The following is a 21,340-nucleotide window of genomic DNA, read 5'->3' on the forward strand; positions in this document are numbered from 1 at the left end:
GTTTTGTGTTCCGTACTGTGTCTAGTATTTTATTAGTCGAGCTTCGCTGATGCCTTTGAAAGCTTTTGTTGATTTATGTACCTATATTTTCTTAAAAAAACAATTTTTTTTATATTTTCAGATGATATCACACTATTCATGAACCTCGGATTTTGTAGTCATCCAGACTGACAGTAGTATGGAGAATAAAGATATCAACATAGTAGCAACATGTTACATAATTTATAATGCTGCTGAACATAGCACTACTTCATTGACCAAATACATGGAGAATGAATCGGGATTAATGTGTAGTGACTATATACTACCATAATGTATCAGATTTTCTATCTGACAGCTCATGGCATATAACATCAAATATCACCTGTTGCAACTTTAAATCATGGACACTAAATACATGAAAAACACATAGGAACAATGAAGACTTAACAGTTACTGTGTTCATAAACACTGGAACACATCAGTGGAATCAAACTCTAGAAGACCACTAGTAATCCAAAAGATTCATACCTGGGTACATCATCAAGGAGCCTTATTGTTACTAACTTTTATGCAGGACATGTCATTATCAAATTTCTTGTGTGATAAAATGTAAAATCTATCACTGCCGATTGTGTTCATAATGTGCAAGAGGAATTGGTCCAATGTTTTCATCGAAAAACACATGAACATTCTAACTTGTGAGAAACTTGAAGACTATCAAAAGGATAACTATGAAAGAAAATTTCATTCATGGAAAAAGAACTGTGTGAATTAAGATCAGAATTAACATTTCCTAGTAATTGTTTTCAGTAAGATTATCAGCACCACTTTTTATAGAAGAAAAAATGAATGTTATATTCATTCGGTATGACTGACCTGTTGGTGTTGTTGATTTTCATTATACAATACATGTACTTACAAATCTATTACATCAAAACTTTATATGTGGATGAACCTTGATGAGTTCAACCTGAACCCCTCATTTTCAGGTCAAAAGGTCAAAGTCACTGACTTGTGGTAACCAAACATAAAACTAGCCATTTAATAGGCATTTACTGAGGAACATCAGACTTTGACAAATTGTATGTACCAGATTTAATCATGATGAGTTGTACCTGCCATGATACTCATTTTGTGTCAAAAGGTCATGGTGATGGTTCACAATGACCTGTGTTGATATTTTTAATAAGATTTTTAAGGTCAAGAACACATATTGAAATGTGGGCACAGCCTGCTTAGTCAAAGTTAAGGTCGATGTGATTTTATTCAAATTATCTATTTTTGTAGAAAATATGAAGTTTACTATCCAGATAAGCTCTGAGAAAACTGGAGTGCACTGCTCTTCTGACAGCTCAATCTTACTTGTTTTTTTTTTTTTTTGCTATCCTTGAACTATTCATGAAAATTGTTTGGAATTTGTGAGCATTTGAATGAAATTTTCTGTATAATTAGAACAGTCAAAACTGCAGAACTGGAGATATAAGCTTGCATACCTCTTAATGTTCTAAACTACTATGCCGGCAGCTTTCAGTATGTCTAAAAACATTAATCTGCAGTGCAAGCACTATCATAATGTCAAAAATAGAAAGCATTGGCTATATACTTGGTCACAGCTTCTGAAATATGTATTTTCTTCTAACATGTATGTGTGATTTAAAAAAAACTGTTCATGTAAAGTTTTACATTTGATAATGCAATTAAAAAGAAATAAATAATAAAAAAAAACAACCTGTGTCTTGTTTACACACTAGGTGATTTATCATTTAGAAGCAGAATAGCTGAAAAGCATGACATGTAATTTAAATGCCTTCTTTTTGTATTATTTTAAAAGAACTTTTATCGCAACATTTCAATGAAAAAAAAATGAAATTTTAGCCATCTGTCTGTACTAGGTTTAACTTTCCATGCATAAATAAGTTCTACCTTTATCATGGGCTTCATACACTTATTTATACAAATTTAAGCAAGTCACTTCCTCCCTCTCCATTATTTAATTTTTTTATCCTATGTAATGACTAGCCTAACCCATCAAGTTCATTCATCTTATATGAGCCGCGTCAATTCACGACAAAAATCAACGTTATGCGTTTGCGACCAGCATGGATCCAAACCAGTCTGCGCATCCGCACAGTCTGATCAGGATCCATGCTGTTCGCTACCAGTTTCTCTACTTGTAATAGGGTTTGTAAGCGAACAGCACGGATCCAGATCAGACTGTGTGGATTCGCAGGCTGGTCTGGAGCCATGCTGGTCGCAAACCCATTATGTTGGTTTTGTCGTGACGCGGCTCATATGTGCTATTGAGTTTTGCCAATACATTGGCCATGGCGGTCAAAAGCTATACATAGCTTATGTTTTGTAAAATGTTATATATGTATACCGACAATAAATAAATTTTGATTTGATTTGATGGCCTTGACAAGTAACATAAATGGAGTATCCATTTCCCCCAAATTGATTCCCATTTTAGGCTATAAAACTTAATATAGTATAGATTTTCATTTTATAATTCATGTTGCCATCCCTTCCACATAATCTACATCTTTTAGTTTTATATGGTACTTTGACATGTTTTCAGCTGGATTTGACAGCGTATAAACACCCGGTTCTAATTTTAGACATTGAAGAGCACTTCCGTTACTATTTTTAGTAACGGAAAACCCCTCTTTCATTAGCAACCGACTTAAGAATTTTCTTAAGTGAAATATTTATTACTTAAGATATTTCTCAATCTTAAGAATAATCTCAGCTAAGTTTTTCTTAAGTCATTTTCAGAATACGACTTAATCTTAAGATAAAAAAATTTCTTAGCTAAGATTTTTTTTTTAACTTATGTTTTAACTTAAGAAATAACTTAAGATCAGTTGTGAATACGGCCCCAGAACACATTGTAGGCCTATGGGAGTTTTACATTGAAGGATATATTGAGGTATTATAATGTATAATTAACACATAATTGTCGGGGTGATAGAGGATATTGTCAACACGAGAACTGGTAAATTACACCGAGGTGCAGCCGAGGGTAATATGCCAGTTCAAGGGTTGGCAATATCCTCTATCACCCCGACAGCCATGTGTTATTTATTTTATTATACCAAAAAAACACTCTTAGGTCAGCAGTCTTTGCCTGAAAGAAAATACAGATCATCACTTCACAATTATAGCGATTTTGATCTGTAAATGTTCGATATACACAAAAATAGTATAATGTATATAGATAAAAACAATAGACAGACAGACAGACTAGGAAATAAATAATATTATGCTAACTGGGTACTAAGTCATTATCGCTTTATGAATGAGTTATGTAAGAGTTTTGTGCGCCAAGGTGATATAAGAAATATTCCCCGGGGAATATATTCTAGGAGGGTGATATTCGATCAGAACACATTGTAGCCCTATGGGAGTTTTACATTGAAGGATATATTGAGGTATAATAATATAAATGTTTAAATGACACCATCATATAGCAATTATAATTGTACTATTCGAATACTGTGTAATATTTATTTTAATCTGTTGACAAAAACTTTTAACATTTCGTCTCCATTCGACAAATTATCACAATTTGTCAATGAATAGTAGGTGTTTGTGTGTAACGTATGTGATATATAATCGATATAATATGTACCCCTGTGCATCCCAGTGTCGTTGACGTTCAGCATCATCAGAAGAGATTTCAAGACACAATTCTATGAATATTCAAAAGTACCAACCTAATAGTAACAACCATTTTTGTACGTTAAGCTGTTAAGAAAATTATTAGTTTATGTGCATCAACTGAATAAATGAAAATGGTAGAAATAAGCATACCTCTTTTTCTGTCCAAAATATTTCACATTTTCAAGCTCTATTAGTGTTCACTATTAATCAAACTGCGCTTTAGTCGTGAAAATAACTCGAAACCTGATCAATCCCTTTTTTAAATAACGTAGAATAAATTGAATCTGTCGATAGACTTCAGCAATTTGATGGTAGAAGCAAGAATATAATTTAAATATAGATGAATTATTATTGTACACTGACCACTTGCTCATTAGTCAGCGTTTTATTCTGCAAATCATTTTCAAAAGTACATGTACAAATGATGTCTGTACCAAACTCATATTTATGATACTTTCAAATCAATACTTATCTTGAAATCCAATTGATATACATAATTGATATACATACTGAATTATGTAATTATTGTATATTTCATAGAACAGATCACCGATAACAGTAATTTTAAGGGTGATTTGCTACTCAAACCTTCCTCGGGTAAGTCGAGGAAGACTTTCAAATATGAATACCAATTCTACACTTGAGTTCACCTTGACCAAGGCGTCCTCAATTCGTCCTTCGAGTTTGAGTGGAGGTTGAGTTCGATTGACGACACTGAATATAGCTATAGGTGTAGAGTAGCGCAATGCAGATGTTAACAAGATATGTTTGTAAAACATGTATGCCCCCCTAAACACAGCCAATTGAATATTATAACATTAGATTTTAAAATGTGTATAAAAATGCATAATAAATTTGTTATGGAATACATGTATATCATTGCCATGGGGCAGAACCAATATGACCCATGGGTCCATGAATTGAGTAAACCCTGTAGTTGTCAATGAGACAATGTTACACACAAAATATCTTCTAAAAGCAAGGTTTTCATGGTGAGGTCACTGTGACCTTTACCTTTCACCTACTGGCCCCAAAATCAATAGGGGTCATCTACTAGTCATGACCAACATCCACACCAAATATGAGGACCATCAGCCAAAGCATTATCTAGTTATTGAGCTGAAATGGCATGGTCTACGGACCGACCGACCGACATGGGCAAAGCAATATACTCCCACTTCTTCGAAGGGGGGCATAATAACTTTTTTTGACTTTTTTATCGTTGGTACCGGTTGCCCATATGACCAACGTCCCCTGAAGATTGTTAGTATATTATTTTTCGGGGGATATTGCATGATACAGAAGACGCCCCGTTCCAGAGGCGACCCTGGTTCTTTAAAGTGCCCGGTGTAAAGAAGCACCAGTACAATGCACCTCGGTTTAACTTATTTTTTCCCCTTTTAATAGTAAGGAGATAGACTGTATCCAACAATTAACTTATTTTCAAATACATTTTTTAAACGTTTTTAACAATCTCACACGCATCCCGCTAGAGTCCCGGTGGTCGGTCGGGTGATCCAGGAACAACCGGGGTACGTCCGTAACTCTGTCGGCAACGTCCGGGATGATCAAGAGCTTTGCCGGGGCTCTACCGGTGATTGTCGGCACTCTATCTGACCGTACCGGGGCTCTGCCGGATTCATCTGGAACTCTGCCGACATCATTCGGGGCTGTGCTAGCATGGATCTCAGCTTTTATGATCTCTTTGATCGAAGACTTAACAGCGTTTTCAAGAATATCGTGTTAGGTCATCCGTCGTCCACTTACTATCTGTATTATCCGTAGTTTCAAATGGACTCTGCATGGATAGCCCGGAGTTCATCCTGGTTGTTATAAGTATGGAAATTGGGTATCGCCGTAGTGCAACCGGTGTTATTGAGACGGCAACAATATTTTCATCCCGAATCGTCTGAGGTGGTCCTGGGCTTTGCCGGGATGCTGGTGAGAACGCTACTTAAATCGGTACTTTTAATCCCTAAGGAAACCTTTATAACTGGCTGATGCATTACTGTTGATCATAGAAATAAGTGCAATTAACATATGTAAAGTTGAGACATTTATCGTTAACCGATTTGGACATTTATGAGCACCTAGTTTGTTGCGACATTTTTCGTTAATGTTTGGACATTTATCGTTAACGGAGTGTTGGACATTTATCGGCGATTGAGACATTTATCGTCAATTTTTGGACATTTATCGTCGTTTGGACATTTTTTGACGTTTGGACATATATCGGCGCTACAGACATTTAATACGTGCCAATTGTTATATAATATGTTGAATCCAACCGTGTCGGGGAAAACACTACCTTGTATATATTTTAATTAGTAAACGGATTCTGGAGGATGATCAAGGGGAAAATGTGCCGAACGCATGTGCATTAACGTTGCTCGCGGGGGATAAATGACTGACTCCAACGGCCCACTCAATCGGGAATCAATTTTTCAATCCAATATAAATAAATACATTTTCATGATACATTTATTTCGCTAAATTTCATACTTGTAATTTCATGATAATGTTAGTAGTTAACACAGTAAATAACAACAATAAACATCAATAAGATATTTTCCTACAGCATAATAGTAATTATATAAGTACAGAAACATGAATTTAACATTCTTTCATTGTAAAAAAAAACATTACAGGAACTACACTTTTGTTTCAAATATGTGGTTCGTCGGGGTGGTTTCGTAACAAATAATTATGTTATGTCTGTGCCGTAATTTTATGTGTTGTATCAATATTCAGTTACAGTGTAATAGTCATTTATCTTCGGTATTATTTAAAAATCTTTTAGTTATTATAAACACTACTCAGTAAGTCCATTTTCCTGTTTTAATTATATCGTTTTGTAACAACAATTCCAACCGGTTGAATACAACATTATATGTACATTAAAATGTACCGCAGAAAACTGATAAACACGCTATATGTCAAAAGTCAGTGGCCTGTTAATTCCTTTCTTTAAGTCTAACAGATAATCAGATAAAAAAAACTTCAAATAAATGACATACATACATACATACATACATACCTTATTTATATCTTCTGAAGAAGGACAACCAAGTATCATTAAAACCAGCATTTTGTAATACATCTCTCACTTTTGAAGCCCAATTAATTATTATTTTCAGCAACTTGTCTTAAGTTACTTATGGTACTTGATAAAATACAATTATTATTTTTTCATCATATAACTTTAAAAAATATTTTATAATCCTTATTTCTAACCAATTCACCATAAACAGCAGAACTTGTAATAGACATTTTAACATTTAATAACCATTTCATGAATTTTTAATGTACTCTGTCAATAGTTTATGCCTTAAATAAATAAAACCCCAAACTTCACTCGAATAATTCAGTATAGAAATAGTGAAAAACAAAATCCCTAAAGAAAGCCCAACACGGCAAAATTGTAAAAAAAATGCAGGCTCGGTTTGATTGAGCATGTTCATGGACGGTATTGGAAAGTACTGTATAAGAATCAAAAGGATTTAACATAATATTTATAGGCACTTCTAAATCTCTCGTTATGGTAAAAAGTGACCACATTGCTCTTAAAGCTTTGTCTGCTAATGTTTTGTTGCATTCATAAAAGATCCACCGCTGGAAAAATCAATACCTAAATAATTAAAACATGAAACAATAAATGTCTTAGATAAATTCATGATAATAATCATGTTGTCATACACGTGACGTAAATTAACTAATTGGCTTATTGATAATTTACATATTTCTGAATTACAATAAATTAACAAACTTCTCTTAACATAATCAAGAAAATATAATAATTTTACGAAAGGTATTTCGAAAAAATCAAATGAAAAAAATACAGCATAACACATACAAAATTATTGGCTCTGGTTGACACATATTAACGTGTATATATGAACAATCAAACGAAGCATTCCAATAACAATACAGGTTCTGAATACTCATTTAAATTAGTACAAAATTACATGAGATCTTTACAATGATAAAGAAATCAAAATCTAAAAAGTGAAAAAGAAAAAGAAAACACTTGTCATGATAAACAAAATAAATCCGATCACCTGAAAAATTAATTTAAACATTTTTATTCTGTAAATGACACTACTATAAGTCTATAACCATAACATATGAAAACAAATATCAACAAGAAGCGTGGCATTCAATGAACGTGTTCTGTGATACAATCTAGCAACACAGATCCGCCGGCAAGGACAGCAACAGCAAGGACAGGACTTGAAAACTGATCAGCAATTAAGATGATCGCATCCAGAGAAACACATAAATATGAACACATTTAGCTGAACACATTAAGGATGAACATACTAGCTTGAACGCATAAAGACTATGGCATTAAGATATATATATTTTTCAACACCAACCATAAAATGGCTGGGGCATATAGTGTTGCTCCAGTCCGTCCTTCCGTCAGCATCAATTTTCGTTCATTATCTTGATAACGGTTGCCCACATTCAACTCAAATTTGACATATAGATATATCAAAGATAAATACAGGTCAAATTCGAATTTGGTCATGGTCCGATGAGTTATGACAGAGTTATGCCCCTTGATGAAATTTTCAGTTTCCGTTCACTATCTCCCAAAATGTTGTACACATTCAACTCAAATTTGACATATCAATACGACAAAGGAATGCGCAAGTCAAGTTCGAATTTAGTCATGGTTTTATGATTTTTGACAGAGTTATGCCCGTTTCACTTTGAGAAAAGAAAACAAATGTCAGTTTCTGTCCATTATCTCTCCAACTTTCTTGAGAAAAGAAAGAATTTTTCAGTTTCCGTCCATTATCTCTCCAGGGGCAGTACACATTCAACTAAAATTTGACATATTGACACGTCAAAGGAATGCGCAGGTCAAGTTCCAATTTTGTCATGGTTTGATGATTATTGGCAGAGTACACCCCTTTAACTTTGAAAAAAAAATCAAAACAATTTTCAGTTTCCGTTTATTATCTTCCTTACAGTTGGACACATTTAACTCAAATTGACATATTGTTATGTAATAGGCTTTATTTTAAATGTGTTTAGTATCTATTTCCTAAATAGCTCAGTAGGTAAAGCGCAAAACTAATAATCTCAATGTCGTGGGTTCAATACCTACTCACGCCACTATTATTTTTAATAATTTTGTTTATTTAATGTTTATATAATTTTTCATGTTCATTCATCTTCTTTCAAAAAAGTTCTTTTCATGTTCATTCTAAAATATTCTTTCTCTAAGTAGTTTAGTATTCTAAGTTGTTCATTAATAGTATATATAATAAATGTTTGTACTTCAAGGTGTATGCTAATTTGTATTATTTTGTAATGTTAATATACTAATTGTATGCTATTTTACTTATAATATCGTAAAGCTAACATGAAAATATATTAGTTTAAAGATCCTGTATGTTTTGTGATCGATATTGTACATGTGTGTATACCACTCTTACAATAAATTATATATGTATATGTTTATGCAGATAAAACAAGTTTTAAACATCGGAGAATATATAAAATATATACTGCAAATATATGTGCACATTATATGTTATTAATAAATTATATGCATTCATTTCTTATTGGAAAATTTGACTTCAAATTTGTAAAAAATAAATTTCTAATTACATCCCTTTATTCATATGAAATATTAAATTTGGTAATATCTTTATAAATAATGCTTATTGGAACTTACAATATTGACAAATCTTAATTTGAGCATCATATTTATGAAATTAAACCATAAAAAACAGTGTTACAGGATCTTTAAATTCTGTAATTCTGTGTAAAAAGTATTTTAAACATATTGCATGTATCGTAATATTCTGCTGTAAACATTAAACATTAATTAAATTTAAGTTGTAAACAATTAAATTTCAAACTGTAAGTTAAACTTTAAAACATTTTTTAAATGTTAATCGTAAACAATTGTAAGTTGAACTTTATTTTCATTTTTTTTGTATTATTGTAAATTACTGTTTTTCTGTAATCAAAAATTATAACATTTATTGCTGCGTTATCTTCTCTGTTGCGTTTTGCAATTAACAAAATTTGGGGTCGTCCGGAAAATTTTTGTTTAAAGCCGTTTCATTATTTATTTAAAGTTAAGTTTAGCTGTCAACCGTCAATTGCTTTAAAAATCTTGTTTGCAAAACACAGCAACAAATTAAAATGTCTTTTAATTGAAACCAGTCTGTTTAAAAACCCTCCCAAAATAAATTTCTTTCGGCTAAAAAGTCTAATTTGCTCAATCTTGCAAAACATTTTAATGTTAAACAAATTAAGTCTTCTATAATAAAACAAAAAGTTTCAAATAAATTAATTAAATTTTTGGTAAAACAAATTGTTTCGATAATTTTTCTTTCTTTTATAAGTAAAAAAATCAAAGTTTAAGTTACAATGACAGCTAAAAAAACTCAAAGTTAAGCAAAAAATCAAATTAAAAAAACTAAAATGTAAATTAAGGTTAAAATTAAAATATAAAAAAAAACAAATACAACTTTTAAAAAAAATAATGAAAATAAAAATCTTTAAAAAAAGCTTAAGCTTGAAAATCCCCCAAAAAACCAATTCCATTTACAAATAAAAAAGGCTAATAAAAATGTAAATCAAGCACATTTAATAGCCGACAAACCTTTTAATGTAGCTAAATGTATTAAACTTGTACCTTCTTTCAATAAAAATAATGGTAATACATTTTTATATCAATTAAAAAAAGTTGCAAACAATTTAAAATGGCCAAAAAAGCACTAAAGTTTATTATTACAAAGCGCCTTAATACAAATATCGTAATATTTACACTCAGTTAAGCATTAAGCAGTATGCAAATTATAATGCTGTAAAAAAAGGTTATTCTAAAAGGCTATGAATTAGTTCCTTAGGCATACAAACAAAAGTTTAAAAACTGTAAAAAATTAAGTGACCAAACTCATAAAATAAAAAAGAATAATTGTTTAATCGCTGGTGTTTGTCAAAAAGGTTAAAACGCATTATAATAATTTACGCCAGTTAATTCTTGTTATAAAGTTCAAAAGTTGCATTAACTCTAATGTCAACGCCTTTATAAACAAAACAAAAGTAAAAACTTTTTAAAACAAAAAGCTGCTCGTTTGGCTAATAACTATTCTTTAACTCATAAGCATTCCTTTGTTCCTAAATCCACAGGTCAATATACACCCCCATCTAAAAATTAAAACATAAATGGTCATCAAAATCCAATTAGTAAACCCATACCAAGCTATGGCTCGTCTGGTTATACAAACAAGTAAAAAAAATCAAAAAGCAAAATAAAAGCACCAATCATTTTTCTCTTTAAACTTCCTGGTATTGCAAACAAAAAGGGCACATTGCTATCAACTTAAAAAAAAATCTTATAATAAGTCTAATCCAACAGGTCTCACCACTTTAAAATCAAGCCCATAGTCTTGTGTTAATAAAAATAACGTTTTTTATATAGCTTAACAAAGGTCTCAAAATCTAATTCGAATATAAAAATTTATAGGCCATTCTTGTCGAATGGTTTTGTTGCACTTTAAGGTAATTCTAGTCCACCCTGCCCTGTTAAAATAAAAAAAAAACACAAAAGCTCCTAAGTCTTTAATTTTGGCTAATACATTGCCTTTTTGTAAAAAGTCTTCTTCTGGTAATAGGTTCCTTATTCAGGGTGTAAAGTGTGGTTTTGTAAGTGTTCCGCCCCATATCATCTTTTTAATATCAAACTTGGTTACTAAACCGGTATATGTAAGTGTTAAGTCGTCGTTACCCTTTAAAGGTGTCCATTTGTTGCTAGGTAATAACTTAGCTTTAAATAACTTAGATATAAAATAAGGTCGTGGTTAACCCACTCTTAACTGGCACACCAAATTTAACTAAAACTCATAGTTTTGTTAAGCAAAAATTCCCAATCTTTATCCATCGTGTGCAGTTACTAAAGCTATGGCTAATAAAGCGGCTAGTAAAGCCTTTAATTGTAACAAAAAGGTCACTTAAAATGTTGGCCTATCTAATACATTTTTAGGTCAAATATTTAATAATAATAAACATAGCTCAAAATACACTTTAGTACAAAAAAACATAATCTTGGTCATAACACTATGTCAATGTCACAACTTGTTAAAGCATAAAATAGTAATCATGAAGTTGCAAATTTGTTTCAAAGGGGTTTGTCGAAAAATAAACTTTCTAAAGTTCCTGTTGGTTACTATAAAAAAAATGGTGTCTTAATAAAAAATGGCGTCCTCCCAATGTTCAAGCTAATAAAAATTGGTCAGTCAATCACCAAATTGTGGTTCCTTAAAGTTATCAAAAAGCATTCTAAGCTTGACCCATAATACTCCAATGTCAGGTCATTTAGGTATCAATAAAACTTACCATAAAATCCTAAGTCATTTCTTTTGACCAAAATTAAAATCAAATGTAACCCAATTAACTCGTGTCACACTTGTCAAATGTTAGGCTATCCAAATCAAACAATACCTAAGGCACAGTTACATCCCATTCTTAAATTTAAAAAAAAAATATTCCGTAAAATTCTCATAAATTGTGTAAAACCTTTGGCCAATCTAGGTAAAAAACAAGTATATTCTAACAATAATGTGTGTTTCTACTCGTTTTCGAAAAGCTATACTTTTGAAAAATATTAAGGCCAAAAACATTGTTAATGTCCTAGTCAAGTTTATCACTTTTATAGGGTCTTCAAAAATATGTACAGTCAATATGATAAACAAGATCAACAAGGAAAGGCGGCGTTCAATGAACGCAACCCCCAAATGACCCAGCAACAAGAACCAATGGCAAGGAGCCCAGGCGGACCCCAAACATAAAAAGGACAGGGCAAAGACAGGTCAATGATAAATAATTTGTAACTGATTAGGAATTCAAAGAAAATAATAATAGGCCCACAGTGGGGAAGGGGACAGGAGACCGGGTGAAGGGGGGGCGGTTAATCAAAGAAACAAAAACTAGAGGCAATGGGGAAGATACTTACCGTAGACGAGAAAACAACAAGGGACACAAGCAAAAGTGTCACCAAAACAGTATGAAACAACATAGGCATACATCTGAGGAACACAGTGGGGCGCCACCTTGGAACGGTCAGCAGCATAATAATGACTGCTGGGGAGTTTAAACCGGTTAATGGTGCACCAAACCTCGCTCTTAGCCTCACCATTTCCTTCCCCGCCAAGTGAAATTCTAACAGTTGTCATGATTACAAAAGGTTAAATAAGTAAAACACTAAAATGATCATGTAGAAACATATAAAAGTAAACCCAATGACCATAACAAAAGTACTCAATGTCCTAAAGGAAGACAGAGCAATAAGAAAATCCCCTACAAGGGCCCGACGAAACAAGGCAGAAGACGAACATTAAGACAATTCAGCCCCAAAGGGCTTTACGAACTATCCATCATAGAGTCTCCCACTTGGTCCGTCAGATGCAATCAAAAGAGGAAAGCGTATGCATGCAGTATGTCTAAAAATAGTAGGGTCATAACCTCTTTTAATAAAACGTTTAATGATTTTAGTAAAAACAGCAGAAAAATTAACATGACCCAAAATCTTACGAAGTTTGTAAATCACATCGCCATAAAAACCAGGCTGGCTAATCCCTTGTCGCAGAAGAGTTTTTAAATCACTATTGAATTTAGAAATTAAATTAAAGTTACGATTGTAAAATTTAGTAGAATATTTCCGTAATTTATTATAGCGGTAGCCCTGTTTTAGAAGCTTGCTGGTAATAAAAATATTCCGCTCGTTGAAATCATTTACGTTGCTACAAGCTCTAGCGAATCTAATTAACTGAGAAACATAAACCCCGTAAGATGTTGCGTGGGGTACGTCTCCATCTAAATGTGGATAATTAACTATACAAAAGTCAAAGTCATCTCTTTTATCATAGATTTTCGTGTGAATAGAATTGTTGTCGATAGTAATATGAAGATCCAAAAATGATGTACTAAAATTTCAAGAGTTCGTTTTATTAAGTTGTAGTTCATGCGGATAAATGTCAGACACCATTTGATCAAAATAAGGATTATCTAAATTAAAAATATCATCAAGGTATCTGGAAGTTTTATTAAATGCGACTATAACATCTTGTTGGTTCTCTTCAGAGAGACTCAACATAAAGTCTCTTTCATAGCAGTTCAAAAACAAATCGGCGACCAGGGGTGCACAATTAGTACCCATAGGAATTCCTATGATCTGTTTAAATAGGGTATTACCAAACCTGACATAAATGCTGTCTAAAAGAAAAGAGAGTGCTCTACAAACTTCGTCACAGGTCCACATAGTATAATGTTTAACAATACCGTTAGTAAAAAAAGCTTTGTTAGAATTACATGCTAGAAAGGTAACTTTTTCCCGTGCACAAGTTTTCTGAATTAGGGAAATTAGTTTATCATTGATTAATTTATGTGGCAAAGTTGTATAAAGTGTAGAAAAATCGTATGTACTGACAGTTGAAGCTTGAAAGTTATTAATTTTGAATTTATCCAAGATTTCACCAGAATTTTTAATTGACCAAAAGAGATGTTTGCCTGTGTTTTCATAGACTTTATCACAATATCTAATTACATGTGTTTTAATGGCAGTCAAACAAGACGTCAATAAAATAGAAAGTTTACTTGTAGTGCAAGATGTAGAATTAGCAATATATCTGGCTTTGTAAGGTTTTTTTATGTAATTTAGGAATCCAATACATAATAGGATGTTTGAGTTCTTTTTCATTAATTTGGACTTTAAGATTGGAAATATTAGTAATATGATTGTTTACAATGTCTTTTTCGGAGGCAGAGGTTTTAGAATACGCATTAGTGCTATTTAGTTCCTTATGCAAAACGTTAATGTAATGGATTCGTCAAACAATTATAATATTATTAGCCGCCTTGTCCGCTGGCACCAAAACAAATTTTGAATGAAAAGCTAGAATATCTTTTTTCAGATGTCTTAAAGTAAGTCTTGGTTTAGGTGGCAAAAGATGTTCATTTCCACGATAAAAATTAATACGTGAATCAATAATTTTAAAGATGTTACGTTTCCATGTAACTAGAGCATTACTATCCGCATTTTCACGGCGACACCATTTGACCGAAAAATCCTCTATAGATTCAGCAATCTGACCACGACAAGCATTAAAATCAATCTCATTCCTTTCAAGAATAAGTTACGAATTACAGGCTTCTTATATTTATAGCAAGTAATTGGTATCTCGGAGTTTTTGAAGTATAAAGGAACTGAATTAGTGACACGTTTATCACGAAAAATACTTGGTAAATCGATGAAATCGATACCTTTATTAAGAAAGGTTACTTTTAGGAAATGCCTGTTGTGGTCAGAAGTGTTGTCGATATGAGGTCTTAAGACGTGCTGAGTATAACTTTGAATAAGATAAGCTGCTGTATATAAAGGATCTGTTTGAATAACTATATTATCTGCCTCCGCGTCTAAGATTTTCAGAGATGATAATGAAAGGGAAGTAAGACGTGATAACATTGCATGTTTACCAGAGTTTTTTAAGATAATATTTAAGTCGGTGACAGACAGGGTATTTTTAGATTTACGTTTGATGTTGCCATTTGTAAACCAGGGTTCAAATTTCATGTCTCATATTTTCCAACAGTTCATGCAGAAGTAAAAAAAATAAAGAAATATAAATCATCGGCTTATTATCCAAAAAGCCAAGGTGCCCTTAAAAAGTTCCATAAAACTCTACAAAAAACATAATTAAAACATATTGTTTTAACACAAAAAATTAAAATAAAGGTATTCCCTTGCTCATATTTGCTGCAAACAAGTTTGTACAACCAGTCCAATTAAACTCGTGTATAAACACACAGTTCGCAAACTTTTACATATGTTAAAAAAAAAATCTTGTCTAAAAATAATTCACCTGTAAATAGATTTATTAAAGTATGTCTCAAACTTTAAACAAAAATATCTAAAGCTTGTAAAGTTGCAAAACAAAATCTCGAAGTAACTTAAACTAAAATAAAACTTAAATATAACAAAAAATACAAAACTAAGTCGTTTCAGTCTGGTAATAAAGTTCTGGCTCTTTTGTCGATTCCTGGTAATCCGTTACACGCTAAATATGTTGGTCCTTACATTGTTGATAAAAAAATAAGTAATCTTAATTATGTTGTTTTAACACATAAAAGGAAAAAAAAACTTTTATAGGGTCTTCATATATAAAAATTCTTAAAATATTGTTAATCCGGTTTCAGTAACTGACCACGTCTCGTATAAACAAAACGTTAGTAATATGAATAAATGCAAAAAAATGGCAAAAACAAATCCTTGTAAAACAAAAGTTAAAAATTCTAAAAAATATAAACACATTAAACTGTCACAGCAAAACAACTAAAAAAGCGGGTGTATTATTTCAAACATTTGTTACACAAACTAATAAAATATACCATAGCGTTGTGTTAAAAAGTAACACAAAATCCATACAAAACAAATCCAGTCAAACAACAAGCTTAAAAAAATAAAGTCAAATACTTACTAACAAATAACTTTATAAAACCAAAACCAAAGCAAATATAGTTCACAATACATTCTTGTGCCCAAATCAAACAACTCATATAAAATGTGCACAAACTATCGTAAAATAAATGCAATAACAAAAACTAATACATATCCAATACAAAAAGTAAATAATTGCATAAAAAATGTTTAAAAAGCAAAATATGTAACAAACTTTAACTTAAAAGCTTTTGGAAAGTTCCATTAACTAAGAATGCAAAATAAATAAGCATTTGTAACTCCTAATGGGCTTTACCAGTATAAAGTTATACCTTTCGGCATAAAAAATTCACCAGCTACATTTCAACGGCTTATCAATTCGGTTATCGCTGGTATCAATAAATGCAACGGGTGCATTAACAATGCCATCATACATTCTAACCGTACATTTAAAAACATCCTAAAATCATCAAAGCATTCGAAAAGCAATTAAGCAACACTAAATTAACAATCAACCTCGCAAAAAGTAAATTTTGCCATGCTACATTGACATTTTTAAAACATAAGGTGGAGCAGCTTCTTGTAAAACCAGTTAATGCTAAAGTACAAGCTATTAATAGTTTTCCTGTACCTACATGTAAAATGTAAAAAAAAAACAATTAATAAAATTTCTTGGTATGGCTGGTTATTACCAAAAGTTTTGCGAAACCTTTTCAGATATTGCTAAGCCATTAACAAATTTGCTTAAAATCACCAATTGTGCCAGCTCCAAACTTTAACAAATGTTTCAAATAAGCTGTAAATGAAAGTTATATTGCTATTGGGGCTGTGTTAATTAAAAAAACAACAATGGTGTTAACCATCCATCTAAACATTTTAACAAACCTAAAAAAAATACTCTAAAATAGAAAAAAGTGTTTAGCTCTTATACTTGCAATTCAACATTTTAAAGTTAACGTATCTTCTTAAAAACCCATTATTGTTTTCAGTAACTACAATCCACTCAAGTTTTTACATAAACTCAAAAATAAAAAATAAAAATTGTAAAGATAAAGTTTAATGTTACAAAATCATAATCTTAAAATAAAACATGTTAAAAAAATAACTTTATTCCTAATGCTTCATCACGTGTGTAATATACTACATGTATATTAATTGCCTATTGCTAATTTAAAAAAAAAAATATTTCATATATTTTTTTCTTTAAAAGGGATGGTGTTATGTATATAGGCTTTATTTTAAATGTGTTTAGTATCTATTTCCTAAATAGCTCAGTAGGTAAAGCGCAAAAATAATAATCTCAATATCGTGGGTTCAATACCTACTCATGGCACGACCATTTTTAATAGTTTTTTTATTTAATATTTATATAATTTTTCATTTTCATTCATCTTCTTTTAAAAAAGTTCTTTTCGTGATCATTCTAAAATATTCTTTTCTGTAAGTAGTTTAGGATTCTAAATTGTTCATTAATAGTATATATATAATAAATCTTTGTACTTCAAGGTGTATGCTAATTTGTAATATTTTTTAATGTTAATATACTAATTGTGTGCTATTTTACTTATAATATCGTAAAGCTTACATAAAAATATATTAGTTTAAATTCTGTAATTCTGTGTAAAATGTATTTTAAACATATTGCATGTATTGTAATATTCTGCTGTAAGCATAAAACATGAATTAAATTTAAGTAATTAAATTTCAAACTGTACTGAGTAAGTTAAACTTTAAAACATTTGTTAAAATTAAATCGTAAACAATGGTAAGTTAAGATTTACTTTCATCTTTTTTTGTATTATTGTAAATTATTGTTTTTCTTTAATTTAAAAATTATAAAATTTGTTGCCGTGTTATCTTCTCAGTTGCGTTTAGCTCGTAACAATATGGATACGTCAAAGGAATGCAAAGGTCAAGTTCATATGCATGGTTTGATGATTTTTGCACAGTTAAACCCCTTAACTTAAAAAAAAAATCAGTTACATTTCATTATCTCCCCAACAACTTTACACATTCAACTCAAATTTGACATATGGATACACCAAAGGAATGGGCAGGTCAAGTCCGAATTTGGTCATAGTTCAATGATTTTAGCTGAGTTATTCCTATTTAACTTTAAAAAAGGAGATTTTCAGTTTCTGTTCATTATCTCCCACACAGTTGTACATATTCAACCCAAATTTGATATATGGATATGTCATAGGAATATGATTGTCAGAATCGAATTTGGTCATGGTTTGATAATTTTTGACAAAGTTATCCCTCTTGATCTTTTCAGTTTCTGTTTATTATCTCCCTAACAGTAATACAACACTTATTTGACATGAAGATACATCTTAGGAATGAGCAGGCCAAATTTGAAGTTGGTCATGGTTCGATGGTTTTGAACAAAGTTATCTTTCTTGAACGTTGGAAAAAAAAATCAGTTTCTGCACTCTCACTTTCGTGGAAATGATTGTTGTCATTATCTCGGCTAAAAAAAGCAATATGCAATTTGACAAAGGTTAACACAGAATGCTTTCATGGCCTTGAACTATGTATAAAAATGGTTTGTGTTAACGGGCTTTGAACTTAGAATGAAAAAAAGTTTGTGCCGACAAATTTGGAACTAAATATGATTATTTCATTTTAAATTCTGGCTGCATGCGGGGGCATCCGTGGCGTGACGACACATTTCTAATTCATTATATACCCGATATTGCAATATTGATAAATGTAATAAAACTTTAATAATTCTAATAATTGAACATTTTATTTGTCATTAAGCAAATGAAATATTCGAAATATTGGATAAAGACAAATGTAAATAATTGCTGATCCTAAAACAGTCCAGTAATACTACTGACATCTGAGGTATTAAACCCAGGAAAGTTCTTTGTTAAAGATATCATAGCACGAGGAATAAAGTGTGGTGAAATTCATTTTTATTTTTCTATCAGACAGAATGACTTTTATGTTAAGTAAAACTTTAAAATCTTTAGTTTATATACGTTTGTTAATATTTAAAATCGCGTGATGTATGTAAAACATACAAGGCACTGAAATGGTATATGGAGTGAATCACTCCATATATTTTGTTGTAAAAGATTTTTACAAGTAAACTCTAATGCTTGCAATGATGAAGTTATGGGTGACTTGGGACGATACCCAATGTATATCTACTCATCAAAAATTGTATTAAATATTGGCTAAGACTGTTAAAAATGCCAAACGATAGATATCCTAAATTATGTTATAATATGATATTATATTATGATACAATAGGTAGGAAAAATTGGGTTTCAGACATAAGAGGAATTTATTTAGTAATGGTTTTGGCTATATTTGGGAAAACCAAAATGAAACTATTAATGATGATTTTTTGAATCTGTATGTCAATAGACTAAAAGATCAATATCTACAAAATTGGAGTGCAAAATGTATGCTTAATAAGAAATTGACATATTATTCATCATATAAAACAAGATTTACAGTTGAATATTATGTACATGTCCTGGATATTGTCAAATTTCGAAAATGTTTTGCTTCTTTTAGATGCTCTGTTCACAATCTTCTTATTGAAACAGATACTATGGCTTAAGTAGAGAATAACGTATATGTCCTTATTGTGAAACTTCAATAGAGGACGAATTCCATTTTATGTTAATCTGTCCTCTATATAATGATATACGCTGCCAATATATATTTCGGAAAACTACAGAATATAGTTCTCAGTTGAATATTGTGCTTACAAAAGATTGTTGCTCAATATATATATTATGCCCTGAAGGTGCTGAGATTGTGCCAAGTTCAGATTCTTTTTTGACAATAAAATATCTAAATAATGTGCTCAGCGTCAAATTAGCTGACCATCATATTTTGTTGCAAAATGCAAAATGTTTTGCCAGACTTAGTATGCAAAAAGCTGAAGAAAATGTCGAGTGTTTGGTTTTGTCTTTAACGTTAACCCTTTAACATATTTCTTAGATACCATTATTCAATGAAAATTACTCATTTGATATTAAAAATTAAGACAATAGCAATGCTAGTAAACATAGTATAAAATGAAAGCATGTTGACATAGGCGTTACTCGTTGCTTTCTTTACGATTTTCTCCATGGTTATCGCCTTCCCAATCTCAACTTTACAATCCCTCACAAAGATAGCATCAAGGTAGATATTTGTTGTGTTTAAAAACGTTTCCTTGTGTTCATCCTTGCATGGTTTGATAGCGTTCTTTACACATTCATAGGCGCTTTTATATTGCCTTCGTAAATAAAACAAAAATATAAATTAGAAGATATCTTACTATTTTCATTGGCTAACAATTTACAAGTTGACTAGTCAAAAATAATGCATCTCTCTGTTTGAATATTAAAATTTAATGTTTAAATATCTAAATTGAATATTGACAGACAAAATATCAGACTGTTGTGAAAAATAAAATAAAAATTTTGGCAGAAATTAATAAAAACAGCAATCCTTTAACATTATGGGAAATAAAAAAAGGTGGAATACGTAATGAAACAATAAAGTATGAAGCAATAAAAAGAAAAACGAAAAGAATAAAGAACATAATATAATTAATGACATACAAAAACTCGAAAACAAACTCTCAGTTCAAACAGATAATAGAATCAATTAAGGGAACTAAAATTTAAAAAAGGTTGGACTTAGAAACATTGTATGATAAAAAAATAAATGGTCAAGTATTAAGGGCAACAGCTATTCATATTCAATTTGAACAAAATAAATAAAGTAAGTACTTCGCAAATCTCGAATAAAAAACATGCTGCGACAATCTTACGACAGTCTTTACAAATTGCCACTAGTCAATGATAATCTTGAGTAGTCTTTAGTAATTGTGTGATGGTCGTACGACAAGTGGTAGATAATCGCATGACAGGTCACGGGTAGTCGTAAGTAATCCCAAGTAATATTGAGACCATCGTACGTTTGCTGATGACCTGTCGTGCAATTGTCAATGATGATTGGTCGTACGATAATCGCAGAAGTAAATTTATCTGTTCAAAGAGGGTTTGGTCGCAGACAATCGCCGATGATCGTCGGTTTTACACGTCGCCGGTAGTCGCAAGTAATCGTAAGCTCTAGTGTGACTGAGGTTTAAGATCACTAGCAACCTGTTTGATCGCAGAGAGGTTTTTGTGCAAGCTCAAAAACCTCTCTACGACTGACTTTGGTCGTGGGACCAAAATAAGATAATTTGCGACTATCGAAGATCATCGATGACCGTAG

General features: G+C 31.3%; 1 protein-coding gene across 1 annotated transcript in view; it reads right to left on the minus strand.

Annotated features, from left to right (window-relative positions):
* Window positions 1–6,073: 6,073 nt before the first annotated feature.
* LOC132728931 (uncharacterized) overlaps window positions 6,074–21,340 on the minus strand; it is a 36,240-nt gene continuing 20,973 nt past the window's right edge. The window contains exon 6 of the mRNA XM_060714656.1: window positions 6,074–20,351. Coding sequence (XP_060570639.1) covers window positions 20,096–20,351 — 256 coding nt within the window. The 3' untranslated portion in view covers window positions 6,074–20,095. The remainder of the gene's footprint in view (window positions 20,352–21,340) is intronic.

The sequence above is a fragment of the Ruditapes philippinarum genome, unplaced genomic scaffold, assembly GCF_026571515.1.
Source record: "Ruditapes philippinarum isolate M1 unplaced genomic scaffold, ASM2657151v2 ctg1117_1_1_1_1, whole genome shotgun sequence".
Classification (NCBI taxonomy): Eukaryota; Metazoa; Mollusca; class Bivalvia; order Venerida; family Veneridae; genus Ruditapes; species Ruditapes philippinarum.